This window comes from Antedon mediterranea, chromosome 8 (assembly GCF_964355755.1).
Source record: "Antedon mediterranea chromosome 8, ecAntMedi1.1, whole genome shotgun sequence".
Lineage (NCBI taxonomy): Eukaryota > Metazoa > Echinodermata > Crinoidea > Comatulida > Antedonidae > Antedon > Antedon mediterranea.
This window is the reverse complement of record NC_092677.1, coordinates 15886647-15904400: the sequence shown is the minus strand read 5'-3', so window position 1 is coordinate 15904400 and position 17754 is coordinate 15886647. Positions and strand designations below refer to the sequence as shown.

Below are 17754 nucleotides of genomic sequence, written 5' to 3'. Positions count from 1 at the left end.
GCGCAAAAAAAACAAAAAAAGCTGCGCAAACCTCCTTTAAATCAATTAAAATTGTTTTTTTAAAGAAATTTCAAATTTTTTTCCCCATAAATTGTCTCCCTATATAGGTCTAGTTGTGTTTTAATCAATATTAATAGATTTAAAGGAGGTTTGCGCAGCTTTTTTTTTTTTTTGCGCTGTTAAATCAGTAATTTTCCCAAAAATTGAAGTTTTTAACCCAAAAAAAGGCAAACTTAAAGGAATTTCAAATTTTTTTTCTCATAAATTGTCTCCCTATATAGTTCTAGTTGTGTTCTAATCAATAATAATTGTTTTTAAGGAGGTTTGCACAGCTTTTTTTGTTGTTTGCGCAGTTTAGCAATACCCCCAAAGTTTTACACTACACAATTCAATCACTTTTATTTTGGTTCAATGGGGGTTTGCTATGTTTTTTAAACAGTAAATGTAAGTGTATATTTTTTTTAATAACTAATTAACAAACTAGCATTTATATATGTAATATTATACAGAATTCCCACTGGCAATAAAAGCTGAAATGTAAACATCAATAGTATCAAAACAAATGTAATATTAAACTCAAATTAAAACAAATGAAAAGGGCTATTCATTACCTTAATTTCACAATCAAACAGGTTGCTGTTGCTTCCAAATAGAAGTCAAATTTGTTGTGGACCAGCTGATGCTGAACAATGACAGCATTTATGAAAGATAATACAGTACAGTATAATAATGTGCAAAGAGATATCAATTGTTGGTCTTGTTAACATTAAATGCTAAACAAAGAATGAATTAGTTCAAAAATATAAAACAATTATAGGCTCAATAACTGACCAATCGGATTCAGTTAACTAAAATGATCAACCAATGAAGTGAATTATAGGCTAATGGCTGTTAACCATAGAGAAAGTCTCCACATGAGTTAACAATTAAGTGGTTTTACACATAAACAATTAATCAGCAAGCAATCTCATGATCTGTGTTGTTTAATTCAAATCATGAGACAAAATTTGTATTAATTACTAATTAATAGAGTAATATAAAAGCCTAAAAAAATACTTTTTAATTTAGTTGCAAACAAGAAATGGTTATTTGATTAATCATGGAGGTAAACTCATTGGCTTCATTTCTTTTAAGTCTAGTTTGCATTTCATTGAATAATGCTAAATTTAACAAAAGTAACATTACCTAAATTCCATCAGCACTAAATGTGACCATTAATATTATGGACCTTTAGATCATGTGGATGCAGTTCCCACCAAGCTGTCTTTCTCGTTGAACACTTTTAGATTTCACTCAATGACCAAAAACTGGATTACAAAAGACCTCGGCGTAAAATATTTAGGTGACGTCAAATCCAAGTCTCACCAACTCTCTAATTCTAGTGAGAAATACAATCTGACGCATGCGCAACGTCTCAAAATGATGTAATCATCGGCATGTAAATAAAAGTCTTATAATAGTTCAGACTCGCAAAGTTATTTTTTTTCAATGGGTTTACTGTTACTGAAGGTCCTTACTTATGACATGGTGCAACATATGTAATCTAATGTTGCTCCATGCTTATATTTTTACCATGAGATTCTCTTTTTTTTAGGACTCTTGGGTGGGCTTCTTTTCGAGATTACTTTTGCAAACCAAACAGGGTGGGGAGGCGTTCTTTTTGAGAGTGTAAACTACATCTCCCTGGTTCTACTGGGTAGTGTAGTTAATTGTGTTTGGTAAAATTGCTATACCACCAGTCCATTGGGAGTGACCTTCTCAGATATCACAAGATTTTATGAGAATTCTATGCTAATCATTGAAGGCTATCAGCATGGAGTATTACTCCATGCTTTCAGTTAAATATTGTATTGTTACCACAGTGTTATTTTGTCATTTTCACAAAGATACTTGCCAGTACAGTACTGTAGTTTACATATTAAGATTTAGAATATTCAAGTATATGATATGATTTCCATTACTAAATTGACATATTCAATTATTTTACACATTTTTTTTATATATTTTTGTATATTTAGGAAGATACATTCCTATGTAGATGGAATCAAACATTAAAAATTATTGAGACAGCTGCAAAATTTGGTGTCCATGAATATGAACTTGTACTTAATAAATTACATCCTTGTGCTAAGGGTGAGTGAATATATAATAATTGTTCCTCTGAAATATTAATTTTTAAAACAATTTATAATAATTAAAATTAACTCCAATTTGATTACTATTGAAGAGTGCTAGGTTTGTACTAATATGTAATAGAGTGTATCATCATGGTATTATTAGCACTTGAAAGTGTTTTAATTTTTGGTTTCTAAATTCTATCCTTAGGTTAGGGCACAAGGTATACCATAAGATACAATTATGTTACAATTAAAACATTATAAACTATGAAACGCTGCTTGCGCAACAATTCAGCGAATTTAATTTCGCAAGTGTTGTCGCAGGGTGAATGAAATGCTTTAATGATAAACATTTTTTTGTTAAAAGAAACCTAATTTGTCTTTCCTGGCCATGATTTTATCCAGCATTTCAAATCATCATTCTAAAAGATGATTCTTGCAGCAATGAATTCCATAAATATTTGTGTTTCTACATTACAGTACTGACACTCAATGCTAATGGTAATGAGGTAACCAATGCATCATTGCTTTCACTAACCAAATTTTCTCTTAGTTTCTCACTTTGAATTCTTTGTATCATAATAATAATCTCCATGATCTCAATTATAATCTTCTATAACAATAAAATTTATATATTTAATTCATTACAAAAAGAAAAACATTGCTTTTATTGAATCAGATTTTTTATTTATATTTATTTGGATTTGGATTTAAATTTAAATCGGTGGCGCACACACAATATTACGTAACAAATAAGTAATCAAACTATAACATATAACTACAGTAATACAATTCCCACCCCACCCCAGCCACTTTTCTTTCAATTTATTTAATACAGCAATGATACATACTTTCAGAGTAACACTTAGTAATACATGAGTAAAAAAACAAATTCCACCTCAAAATCTATTCTCATACTCATGGCTTTAGTAGCAATTTTTAGTAGCTTTTATACCATGGATTTCCTTGCTTATATGAAAAACTATTGGTTTACAAAAGCAAAACACTTAATTTGCCCAAACCTATTTTCCTGTTGAGTTAATCTAAGTTCTATAGGCCTACGGTTCCTCATTCTATTTTAGTGATGATAAAAGATAGGTGGTGATTGTACTCCCATTACTACTGTACATTCTTCATAAATTGTGCTTTTAGACAATGTATTTAAAGTCTACTAAACACTATTGGATGATTTTCATATTTGATATTAAAGTATGTACAGTATTTTGGTTTAGTTAAATCATATTTGTTATAGATTATTTTTGATCAATTTTCATTATAATGAAAATTTAATACATACCTGTTATTATTATTATTGTTATTATTATTATTATTATTATTGTTATTGAAAACTAAGATCGACAATGATGACCCCTTGTATAATTAAATGTATAGCATTATCTATGGTGGTCCTGTTTTAAATTTGAACAGCAAATGTCTCAAATCACACTATTAAATTGTACAGTATTATTTTGATCAATTTAGGGCAAATGCTTCATAGCACAATAAATTACATTATGTTAACAAATGAAGCAACAAATTTATATAACATGTTGATCATTTTAAGAAATTTGACATTGATGAATAATAATTACCAATTTAAAATACCCCTTTTCATTTTATTATGTGAACTCTTTGTATAGATATCATGTAAAAACACAATCCTTGTATTGGGGGATGATCTCATGAAATTTATAGATCCATTACAATACAAGGTACATGAATCAAACTATAAAATGCTTTTTCGAAAATAATAATTTTATTGAACATATGCTTTTATAACAGCAGCACACTTTGACATGAAGGTGAGGAAACTTAAACTAGTAATACTATATTTATATAGACAAATTACAAAAGTACGATATTTGACCTACTATTACAAAACACCTATTACATTTAAAAAGTGGTTAGAATGACCATAAAAAATTAAAATTACACAGTAATGTCAATTCCAAATGAATATTATTATTATATTAATTATTATGAATGTGGGTTGTATTTATTGTTATTGTGTCATTGGTAATTTGGTTTAGTGGATGGTGGTACTATCTGAGTGTTATCTGTTTATTTTTAGTTTACTTTTTATTTTATATTATATTATATATGTGTGAAGCCATGTCCCTTGTGAAACTTGTGTAGTAGTGTAACAATTTAGTATCCCATCAATCAATCTCACTCATTTCCTGGTAACTTAGGCCCTATTTCTGCTGCCAATAAACAATACAGTATTTATTTTTGCCTGCGACATGATCGGTCAACATCGTGTTTTTATTTTCTGTCGTTGTCAGCTGTTTTACACACGTGTATAGATATATTCGGCGAAAATGTGGAGCAAAGACGTCACAGTATTTACTAAATCTGTCTGGGGAAGGAGGGGTGGAGAAGGAGGGGGTGGGGGAGCTAAAATTTCTGGCCAACTAAAAGGTAATAAAAGGGACAACCAACATTTATAAAGACATTTCTAAAAAACATAAAGCAGGAGTACGGAATATACTTGTCTCCAAAGCAAGTAAACTCAAAGCTGAAGAGCCTGCGAAAGCAGTACAACATTGCAAAAGACAATAACTCGGGGAGGGAATGAATTACTTGTCCCCATTACGATGTTTTCTGTGCTCTCACAACATCTCTATCACTAGGGCTAGGCTGTTGAAAGTGAGACGTAAAACATCCTTTAAGGCTTTATTGCGAATTTTAATTATCGACCAAATAAATGAATGGCAATTTGGGTAAAAAGGATGAAATTTAACACGACTACCCAAGAAGTATTGTTAGCAGAAACGGGGTACTGAAAAATACGATATAAAAAATACCGTATTTTATACTGTATTTTTAAACCGTATTTTGAGTAGTTGCAGCAGAAACAGGCCCTTATTCTATATGAATGAGTCAGGTATATCAGAGGTGGGCCTGTAACCAGGAATGTACCTCTCTGGTCAAGACTTCAATAACTTTTGCTCCCATAGGATACAACTGGGTTCATTTACCTTTTATAAGTACTACTAGTACTGCATAATTAGGAAACAGTAAAGTCATATCTGAATTGAAGTTCTAATATATATATTAATAGTTTATTTTGTATTTTTGTAGTTAAGTTAAGTGTTCTCCGAATAAATTATTATTAATGGTCTCCCTTCCTTTGTTTTTATGGCCTCCAGATGTTACTTGCCAGTGTTTGCAATAGAGATAACATAACATTAAATGAAGTTAGGTCCTAATTTTAAACTTAACTAAGAATTATTAATTGGCTTAAACAAATTTATGATAATAGGGTAAAGTCAAATAAAAGTAAAATTAATTAAAATGAGATATAAATTTAAATAGAAGAATAACAGTTATTTATCTCCCTGGCTCAATGTAGTTATGAAATTAAAGAAGGTAAAGGTTGTTCTCAGATTTTAAAGATACATTCCAATACACTTGCTTTAGATAGATATTTATGTACAAATAGGTCATAGTTTTATAAATATGGTAACTACACAACAAATTTACCAAATACCAGTTCATTGCAAACTAATAGAAATTTGGATAACATTTGTAAATGTTTGTATGTCTATGCGTATGAAACTCAAATTGCCAAATGTCTTTAATCCTCTAAAAATAGAATGACTATACAAAGTTTGTCGCAGTGTGAATAAAAATGCTTCAATGTTAAAAGAAACCAATTTCCTGAGATGTTTTTCTTGGTCTTGATTTTATCCTGCATTTCAAATCATCATCAAGAAAGCTGACTCTTGCAACACCACTCAAGGCTAATGTACTTAATGCATCATTGGTTTCAGTAACTGAATTGTCCCTTAGTTTCTCACTTTTATACCTCTAATAATCTAAACTAGTAATGTTATGGCTAACTTGATTAAAATTTATTGGAGTAACTTAAGTAATCAAACTGGTGTCAATACTTATAATGATATAGTTATCAATAGTCATGTTTCTGATGTTAGGGAAAATTATATCAATTCTGTTTACAGTCATCAAATTCACTACAGCTGAAATAATCTAATCTATGCTTTCCTGTTTATTGATGTCCCTAATTTGGGTTCCTATTGTTCCTTATTATTTTTGCTGGTGACACTATCAAGAGTGTGTATATCTTAACATAGATTCTAAGTACTGTATATATTCCTTTGTTTATATACTAATTGATATGCTAATTTAGTTTCCAAAGTATGTGGGTTGCATTTAATTGGTATTAGTATTACAGTTTATTTTTAATTTGGTTTTATCGAATTATCAATAAAAACTAATTGATCATTTCTTATTTTTGACTTATTTCTTAATTGAATACTATTTGGAAATTTTTTTTAATGGTTCAACAAAATTTAAACACCATTTATTACTAGATAAAATCTATGATTTATATCAAGATAAAACAATTTGCTCAATTTTTGGACTATAATTGTAAATCATTTTTAATTACAGCTATAGTTAAGTCTAGGACCTGGGTCAAATTTGTATGCATTTAATTTAGGAGAGGATATGTTAGGATAATTTGACACCAACGAACAACATGGAATGTGTGCTGAATTCGCTATCCGGGGCGAACATGCCCAAAATCGGGGTCAAAGGTTCTTATATCTCGACAACCACTTGTCGTACAGATTTGCTTTTGGTGACAAATTGTTCAGAAAGTACATATTTATATTCAGTCTAACACAACCTCTAACGAAAAAATGACTGGAAATGCTTTTACTGACCTTTGACCCCAAAATGACCACATTTTCAGGTCAAATTATTCTTTAAAATGCCAATGGACAAACTGTATGGTATCAAATGAAAGCATACACAATATGCTACCCAACTTGTATTGAAAATGTTTAATTATGAAGCTAATTATATTGAAAATGTGCATATTTTGATTACTTTTATACAAAAAATGAATAATTGGTATCAAATGAAAGCCCATAAAATATTCTACCCATTTCTACCCAACTTTTATTAAAAATCTGTAATTATGATGCTAATTTTGTTAAAAATGTACATATTTTAGTATTTTGTTACAAAATGAGTATACATATTAAATAGTGTAAATTTATTTTGATTTATTTATAATATTTAATAATTGTTCTTTTGGTGTCAAATTGTTCAGAATATACATATTTGTATTCGGTCTAACACAACTTTTAGCGGAAAAATTACCGGAAATGCTGTCACTGACCTTTGACCTAAAAATGACCAAAAAACACATTTTCTGGTTAAATTATTCTTTAAAATGCCAATAGATAAACTGTATGGTATCAAATGAAAGCATACACAATATGCTACCCATTGCTACTCAACTTGTATTGACAATTTTTAATTATGAAACTAATTGTATGGAAAATGTGCATATTTTGATTACTTTTATACAAAAAACGAGTAATTGGTAGCGTAATTGTTATGTTTTTTTATATAATATTAAATTATTTAAGTGTTTGGAAAAACTATTTGGTATCAAATGAACATAAAATATTCTACCCATTGCTACTCTGTAATTATGTTGTATTTTTTTATATCTAGGCTGAGGATAGTCTAGATCATTATCCTGTAACACTAACAGTTGAGATATTCTCTCCTAAATTAAATGCATACAAATCTGACCCAGGTCCTAGACTATATGACTATACATTCATTTTAACTATTATTCATATTGGGTGTTACTTTGTCCAATTCGTTAAATTTATTGGATATTTTACGTACTGTTGGCCATCTCGGATTTGACACCCCTTTTTTAGAAAAATTGCAACATCTTTTTTGTATTACTTTACAACGTAGAGAAACTAAATCAGCTGGAATTTTGCTTTAACAAAAAATGACAAACAAATTACATAGTGGCCTATTAATATGAATATATATGTTCCGAGTATTTTGATACCAATATCATTTTGAAAGACCAAAGGGTTACGGAGATAGGGCAATTTGGATGCCATTTTGAAATTGCATTGAAAATCTGTAATTATGAATAATGATGTAGATTTTTTTGAAAAATGTGCATATTTTATAAAATTTTTGACAAAAATGAGTATATTAAATAGTGTAAATTTATTTTGGTTTATTTATTATGATTAAATTATTGAAGTGTTTAGAAGATCTATTCAGTATCAAATGAAAGCCCATAAAAATATTCTATCCATTGTTACCCAACTTGTATTGAAAATCTAATTATGATATTTAACAACAAAATGTGCATAAGTTTTGACAGAAATGAGTACTGTATACTGTACGTAAGTGCAAGTAGTGTACATTTATTTTGTATAATAAATCAATATTTTTTTAGTTTTAATGAAATATGTGACACTATATCAAATGAAAGCCAATCAAATATGCTATCAAATTGAATTGTAAAGTTAAAATTAATAAAGCTACTTTAGAAAATGTTTTATAATATTATAAATAAACCAAAATAAATTTACACTACTTACTGTATACGGTACTCATTTTTTTCCAAACACTGATGATGTAATGATTTAATATTATATAAATAAACATACCAATTACGCTACCAAATATTCATTTTTTGTATAAAAGTAATCAAAATATGCACATTTTCCATACAATTAGCTTCATAATTAGAAATTTTCAATACAAATGCTTTCATTTGATACCACACAGTTTGTCCTTGGCATTTTAAAGAATAATTAAACCTGAAAATGTGTTTTTTGGTCATTTTTGGGTCAAAAGTCAGTAAAAGCATTTCCAGTCATTTTTTCGCTAGAGGTTGTGTTAGGCTGAATATAAATATGTATATTCTGAACAATTTGTCGTCAAAAGCAAATCTGTACGACAAGTGGTTGTCGAGATATAAGAACCACACATTTTTAACTTTTGACCCCGATTTTGGGCATGTTCGCCCCGGATAGCAAATTTGGCACACATTCCATGTTGTTCGTTGGGGTCAAATTATCCTATAACAGTTGAAATATTCTCTCCTAAATTAAATGCATACAAATCTGTCCCAGGTCCTAGACAACGGAAACATTAAAAAAAATTTTTCTTCTTAATTGTTTTTTTTTCTTCAAATTTTAGATTTAGAATAGATTTTACTATTATGAAAATTGTGCATTGTCAATTGTCCTTAAGATCGACAATTATCCTTAATATGCACTTATTTCTTAAATGTATTGTTTATAGTTCATAGATTTTACAAATATGGTACAGTATTAATTAATAACTTTTTGTGAACATTTTGTATGGGTTGAACCTCTCGTTACGTGTTCCTCCGTTTTAAAAGAGAGAAACCAAACTATTATTATTATAGTTGGCAAGCGTCTATTAATTAGTATAACAACAACATTTTTATATTTAATGACAAAAAGAGAGATTGACCTTTTGCTTTCATTAACTCAGATTAGCAAGAAAAAAAAATGTTTGTCTTTCTTCTTACAATTAAAGAATAATAGAACTTGAATGAAGCTCAATTGATTGGAATGAGAGTATATACTGTACTAGAATTATTTAGTAATCAACAAAACCAAAGAGGTGATAATTGATTTCGGCAAGGTACATAATAGTTTAGAATATCTTAAAAATGAAATTATTGAAGACGTTAACGAATACAAATATTTAGATACTACCATAGTAGAACAAATTTAATGTTACAACTCAGTCAGATGAAAAGCAAATCAGCGATTGTATTTTTAAAAAAAACTTAACTATTTTAACGTAGATAAAAACGATTTTAATATTATTTTACAAATCTGTTGTCCTTAGCATTTTAACTTTAAATTGTATATATGGTAACGTGACGAAAGCAACCAAAAACAAACTTAAGAATGTAAAGCTGCTAAACGTATAATAGGAGAGTGGAAATTGTTATTGAAACCTTAGAAACAATTTATACCAGCTGAACTCAAAAGAAAGTTATTAAGATTATTCAAATTAAACACATCCTCTAAAATCATTAATTAAAATATAATAGATCTGGCATAAGATTATGTGTACCGCGTACTCATATGACAAGATATAGGAATTCTTTTTATCCAAATTCAATTTTCAAGTTTAATCAGGCGCTAATTTTGTTACTTATCATTTGTATTATGTATGCCAAAGGAAAGTAAATTTCCACAAATTATTGGACGAATAAAATATATATTATATCTGATCTTAAAACTTTTTGAAAATGGAACATGTTCCCAATGTTAAATCATTACAGTGACATATTATAACAATAGACCTATTATAATTTATAGGTCCATCAATGATACCAACACACAGATTTATTTGATTTATTTTATATACTATCATCATGTAATTACTTTTAAACCATGATTTGACCAAAAAGATTGTATCCTTTTATTTTGTATATTATTATTAATTGTAGTAAGGGATTGTAATGCTTTTATAACCATACAGTACTACACAACTGCTCTTAGTCTTATCTCTGTGAGTGACAATAAAATCTCCCTCCCCATTAAATAACACCCCCTCCCCCTTGTACCCTAATGACATTCACACAGAGGTTCCAAATATATTGAAAAGATCGTTTTTTTATTTTGCGTCATTAAAAATCTGTAATTTAACGAGAAAATGTGACTTTTATACGCAATTTTGTCCACTCATGTCGTAAATTGTTTACCACAAATGCGATAGAGCGTGACCGAAATTACGATACGCCGTCAGCGCCCGTTGACAAATATGCTATAAAACCTATAATTGACTGTTTATAGAATAATGTAAATTTAATTTACAATAAATACTCAATGAAATATATGACATAATAAAGAAATCCAAATATAAATTGAAATATTTACAGATAATGTGTTTAAAAATATCCAAATTAAAACGGCCTTCCATAACATAAAGTGCGCCCTCAATCGTCATACATTTATCAAACTTTTGAATTGTATGTTTATGTTTTATGCCATCACATATATTTTTCGACTTTATGTTATTGTTAACTAAATTAAGAATGAAAAAATCCATTTGCGTCTACAAGATAATAATTTCACTTTCCAAACTTTAACAGCGGAAAACGGCCACGTTTGTGATTAGTCAGAATCAGAAAATATTTACTCATTCTTCCCTAAAGGATGGTGGAGCTGAATTGTATTGGCATCCCACATTGTGTGACGTTTTTGAGACATTTTAGAATAAATTTCATCCCAAGTGTTATTTGAAAATATAATATTGAAAAAAAAAAACAAAACAACGCTTTCCTCAATTACGTTGTTGCCAAATTGAATACTGGTTCTTCAAGTTGTGTATGATCGAATCGAATTAACACGGGTGTTAAGATAAACAAATACACCATCATCCAGACTGTACCTCCCTTCCTAGACTCATAATAACTATTGTACGCATCTTGGCCGGCGGCCCACTACAATTCAGAGAATTAAAACGCATAATATTTACGAGATACTTGTTTCCATTAAGAAAGACGTTAAAGAAGATGGATAAATGGTGAAAAGCGAATGTAATTTCTTCATTGAATGTCAACAACCATATTTATTTTCCCATAAACAAGGCCTATACAAATACATGTAAAAACTGCAGGTGTGTGGTGGTGCAGGCAGGCAATAAGCTAGGCAGATTCCGACTATACAGACATTTTGCGAAAGGATCTGATCCTGCTATTTTTTCTAATGTCCTTTCTATGACTTAATAATCGCAATAGTTTTAAAATTGTCTGAATTTTATTTCAAAACCCAATACCAACAGCAAAATTAACTCGCAAATATAACAGGAAGGTTTTCCACCAAACGCCATGCTCTGTTGTCAAAATCTACAATTATTGTGTGAAATGAGAATATTATATCATATATCTTTGAACAATGTAAATATAGCTAGTTAACTATTTCAGCGGTACGTTTACAATCTGCGTAGGAACCTTTTTGAAAAGTCTTTGTAGGGCCTCATCGCATAAATGTGTTTCTTTCATCTCTGTTTATTCCGTTCCGTTTACATTGTATGTTTGCCAATGTTTTTATTGAATTAAAAATTGATAGTTGGTAACTAATGTAAAGAGGGTTTGTGCAAAATGTGGTCATCCCAAACCAGAGCTGCTTAGAAGTAGTTTTGGTCATATATTTTGTAGAAACAGCACTTGTGACAAAATCTGCCGTCAATATGTGCTAACAACCACATTATTTTGTGCAAACTTGCCACCCTCAATGTGCAATTGATGTATCAATTGATTTCTACACTTGTGTTGTTTTTGATGGAAATTATAGGTTCATATCGGCAAAAAATCATCACCCAAACATGACGCCGTTATATGTAACACATTTTGATGTTAAATGTGCAAATAATATTTTTTTTTAATCAAAAAACTGTTTCGTTTGCTAATGTGAGATTGAACGGCTGGTAATAATATGTATATTTTGTAACACGAAACATTTTTTTTGTGTTCAATTCAATTCAAATTCACATTTATTTAGCCAAAAGCAGCATGGACCTTACACTCGAAAAACGGCATTCTGTAGTAGTACCGGTAGTAAATCCATTTACAAAAATAAAAATAAGTCATAATATTATTGCTGAGAATTCTAAATTAACTTCAATCTGTGGAAGTAGTGTCATCATCAGCAATAGACACGATCGTACATCCAGTATATCGGACAAAATGTGTTGTTTTTTAGAAGACAGCATCTTTTATTCTGGATTACACAATCATATCTGCAAGGTGGACAAGGACAACACATCTCATTTTGGATACATACTCAGTGTTATTGCATTTTTGCTATTTATTATTGAATTTTTCAAACAAAAATATGGTATAGATAGTAACAACGGATAGAATTATGTGCTAGATGTATCCCGGGTCGTCCCTATGCAACGTATTTTGGTGTTGAAATATTATACTATATAGGGGGCGCTATAACAAGCAAAAAATTGTATTCATAAAAGCATGCACAGCAAATTCATATCCGAATACTGTATCAGCAACAATTCATTTACGGCCTACAGAATTTTGCAAATCAAGATTTTATAAGATATCTCAACCTTAAAATCATATTGATGTTTTAGTTAAACGTTTTTGGGATAGGATCCCGTTATTATCAAGAGGTGTGTATAACGTTAGCAAAATGTTTTCAAAATGTAATGGTTTCATTACAAAGTTATTGTTAATGTTCATTTCACGTTAGTACTAAATGTTAAATTTAAACGGTTGTTGTAAATGTTTCAACGTTATCTAAAAAAGAATGTTTGGATGTTTCTAAAACGTTAGAAAAATGTTAACATGTTATGTAATCGTTTGTTTTAAATTGTAAACGTTTGTATAACGTTAGCAACAACTTATTGAAATGTTGCTTGATGGTTTATTTACAACGTTATTGGGAACGTTCATTACACGTTAGGCCAATGTTAAAAACAAATGTTATGTAGATGTCATTTTTTAACGTTTATTATAAATGTTATTTCAACGTTATTTGAAAGTTATGTTGATGTTATATTTGAACGTTATTGTAAACGTTTGTATAACGTTCGCAAAATGTTATCAATATGTTTTCTAATGGTTTACTTACAACGTTATTGGGAACGTTCATTACACGTTAGGCCAATGTTAAAAACAAATGTTATATAGATGTCACATTTTAACGTTTATTGTAAATGTTATTTCAACGTTATTTCAAAGTTATATTGATGTTATATTTGAACGTTATTGTAAACGGTTTTTTTAACGTTAGCAAAATGATATCAAAATGTTGTCTAATGGTTTACTTACAACGTTATTAGGAACGTTTATTACACGTTAGGCCAATGTTAAAAACAAATGTTATATAGATGTCACATTTTAACGTTTATTGTAAATGTTATTTCAACGTTATTTAAAAAGTTATGTTGATGTTATGTTTGAACGTTATTGTAAACGTTTGTATAACGTTAGCAAAATGTTATCAAACCTTTTTATGATCGTTTATTTACAACGTTATTGGGAATGTTTAAAACAAATGTTATGTAGATGTCACATTTTAATGTTTATTATAAATGTTATTTCAACGTTATTTAAAAGTTATGTTGATGTTATATTTGAACGTTATTGTAAACGTTTTTTTAACGTTAGCAAAATGATATCAAAATGTTGTCTAATGGTTTATTTACAACGTTATTGGGAACGTTCATTGCACGTTAGGCCAATGTTAAAAACAAATGTTATATAGATGTCACATTTTAACGTTTATTGTAAATGTTATTTCAACGTTATTTAAAAAGTTATGTTGATGCTATATTTGAACGTTATTGTAAACGTTTTTTTAACGTTTGCAAAATGATATTAAAATGTTGTCTAATGGTTTATTTACAACGTTCTTGGGAACGTTCATTGCACGTTAGGCCAATGTTAAAAACAAATGTTATATAGATGTCACATTTTAACGTTTATTGTAAATGTTATTTCAACGTTATTTAAAGAGTTATGTTGATGTTATATTTGAACGTTATTGTAAACGTTTGTATAACGTCAGCAACATGTTATTGAAATGTTGCTTGATGGTTTATTTACAACGTTATTGGGAACGTTCATTACACGTTAGGCCAATGTTAAAAACAAATGTTATGTAGATGTCATTTTTTAACGTTTATTGTTAATGTTATTTCAACGTTATTTAAAAGTTATGTTGATGTTATATTTGAACGTTATTGTAAACGTTTGTATAACGTTCGCAAAATGTTATCAATATGTTTTCTTATGGTTCATTTACAAAGTTATTGGGAACGTTCATTGCACGTTAGGCCAATGTTAAAAACAAATGTTATATAGATGTCACATTTTAACGTTTATTGTAAATGTTATTTCAACGTTATTTAAAAAGTTATGTTGATGTTATATTTGAACGTTATTGTAAACGTTTGTATAACGTTAGAAACATGTTATTGAAATGTTGCTTGATGGTTTATTTACAACGTTATTGGGAACGTTCATTGCACGTTAGGCCAATGTTAAAAACAAATATTATGTAGATGTCATTTTTTAACGTTTATTATAAATGTTATTTCAACGTTATTTAAAAGTTATGTTGATGTTATATTTGAAGGTTATTGTAAACGTTTGTATAACGTTCGCAAAATGTTATCAATATGTTTTCTAATGGTTTATTTACAACGTTATTGGGAACGTTCATTGCACGTTAGGCTAATGTTAAAAACAAATGTTATATAGATGTCACATTTTAACGTTTATTGTAAATGTTATTTCAACGTTATTTAAAAGTTATGTTGATGTTATATTTGAACGTTATTGTAAACGTTTGTATAACGTTCGCAAAATGTTATCAATATGTTTTCTAATGGTTTATTTACAACGTTATTGGGAACGTTCATTGCACGTTAGGCTAATGTTAAAAACAAATGTTATATAGATGTCACATTTTAACGTTTATTGTAAATGTTATTTCAACGTTATTTAAAAGTTATGTTGATGTTATATTTGAACGTTATTGTAAACGTTTGTATAACGTTCGCAAAATGTTATCAATATGTTTTCTAATGGTTTATTTACAACGTTATTGGGAACGTTGATTGCACGTTAGGCAAATATTATTTAAAACAGTTATGTAGATGTTGCTTTTCAATGTTATTGTGAATGTTTTACAGACGTTATATAAATATTATTTAGAACGTTAGACAGATGTTGAGTTTGAACGTTATTTTATACTGTCTGATTAACGTTATCAGCATGTTATAAAAACATATTGATTGCAACGTTTTTGTGAACGTTCAATTAACGTTAGACAAATGTTACTGAATTAGTTTTGTAAATGTTACTTTTGGACATTATTGTAAACGTTATTCTAACATTAGATGAACATTATCAAAACATGTTTTGTAATGGTTACATTTTGAATGTTATTGTAAATGTCCTTCAAACGTTACATAAACGTTATTATAAATGTTCTGTATGAGGTAAAACGTAACATTTTGTAGAACGTTTATTTAACGTTAGGTAAATGTTAATAAAACAAGTTTGGAAAATGTTATATATTAACGTTATTATAAACGTTTTTACAACGTTGAAAGAATGTCCGACGAATAAGTCTTGTTAAGTGAACGTTATGTTAATGTTCTTTTAACGTTCGTAGTGAACCTAACCAAACAATAACCAAACAAGAACGTTAGAAAAACGTTATGTGTTTGCTGGGCTGGTACTATTTTTTAGACTAGACATAATACCACAGAAAATACTGTAATATATCGACATTACGGGCCTATACCTTGATATAATGTTATATTTTTGCACATTATAGGTAGTACTTGGCACTGGTACATATGGAAAAGTTTTACTTCATCGTTTTGAAGTTTCTAATGGCGAACTCGTGGCTGTTAAGCGTGGTTCCCACTAGCGACGCAACGCAAGGACGTAACGCAACGCAAGTGAATTGACCAATCCCAAGCGATGGCTTTATTCGCTTGTGATTGCTAACTATCTATAAATTCGCTTGTCATTGGTTAAAACGCTTACGTTGCGTTTACGTCCTTGCGTTACGTTCTAGTGGGAACCAAGCTTTAAGGTTATCGCAACAACCACTCGATCGGGAAAATTCAATCGGTTCATCGACAAGCTGACAGTTTTATTTGAAGCTAGAATAATGATGGTTCTGTCTCAGGAGAGTGACGTGTTTCCACGGATTTATGGCGTTTGTGAAGCAGTTACATCAGACACACAATCGGCCATTGTTATGGAATTTGTTGGCGACTCAACATCATTCAAATCAACATATCACTAATGAAAGCTTTGGCAAGTAGTTCACCACATATTACCACGATTGATTGTTTTCACATAATTTTGGATATCGCAGAAGGAATCGAAATACTACAGAAGAATACTTTGATTCACAATGACCTGGCAAGCCGCAATATTCTCCTTTACAACAAGGGTCCTCGTATCTCCTCAAAAATGTTCGACCTTGGCTCAGTTTGCACCGCAGAAGCACCGTTTGATTTCTTCCAGTTGAACAATACCGACAAAGCCGATGTCTTCGACCTACAGCAAGATCACCCGGAACATGCGCCAGAGCTGTATAACATCAACACACCACCGACCTTTGCCTCAGACATCTACAGTGTTGGTGTCATAATTGAAGGAATTGCCGCTAACAAAGCATTACTGCCGCTAATGGATATCAGCGGACCCTGCCTTCATTCCAGACCAGAACAAAGACCAGCCATCGAAGACTTGATTGATCACATTGAATTCGAATTATTTAATTTCACAAAGAATCAACATTAATATTGTTTATTGTTATTATAATATATTCATTATGCTGTGTGTATAGTCACGTTTATACAAATAGATACATTATATTTTAACTGAAAGTTTATAAATTAAGATATAGTTTGGTAAATGATAACAACGCTATTTCTAAGATTCTAAGATCCTCATAAATCGACTGATCACTACTTCAACAAATCTTACTGAAGTTTAGCAACAAAAACTGGGCATAGCATCAAACAAACTTTTAACCGATATTTCATTTTTATTGATACTCCTTCGTCCTCTTATCCTTCTCGATAATCGTTGCATTTGATACGATTGGTAAATAAGTTCTTCTTGAACGACTTTCAAACAATTTCGGTTTTTCTGGCACATGTATCATACATTTCCGATCGAATCATTTAGACCTATGCCTACAGTATATAAATAATTAATTTTCTACTCCAAATTCCCTAAATGGTGGTGTTCTGTAGGCCTAAGCCTTTCTGTGTATATTTCCCCTGTCGCAAATAT

The 17754-nt window shown here is 29.7% G+C and overlaps 1 protein-coding gene across 1 annotated transcript; it reads left to right on the top strand.

Annotated features, from left to right (window-relative positions):
* The first annotated feature begins 1099 nt into the window (after positions 1–1099).
* On the top strand, positions 1100–16753 carry LOC140057657 (uncharacterized). The gene is made up of 5 exons (XM_072103376.1): positions 1100–1105; positions 2019–2133; positions 2598–2626; positions 16274–16353; positions 16531–16753. The coding sequence occupies exons 1-5, from the start codon at positions 1100–1102 to the stop codon at positions 16751–16753; spliced, it is 453 nt and encodes a 150-aa protein (XP_071959477.1).
* Positions 16754–17754: the final 1001 nt, after the last annotated feature.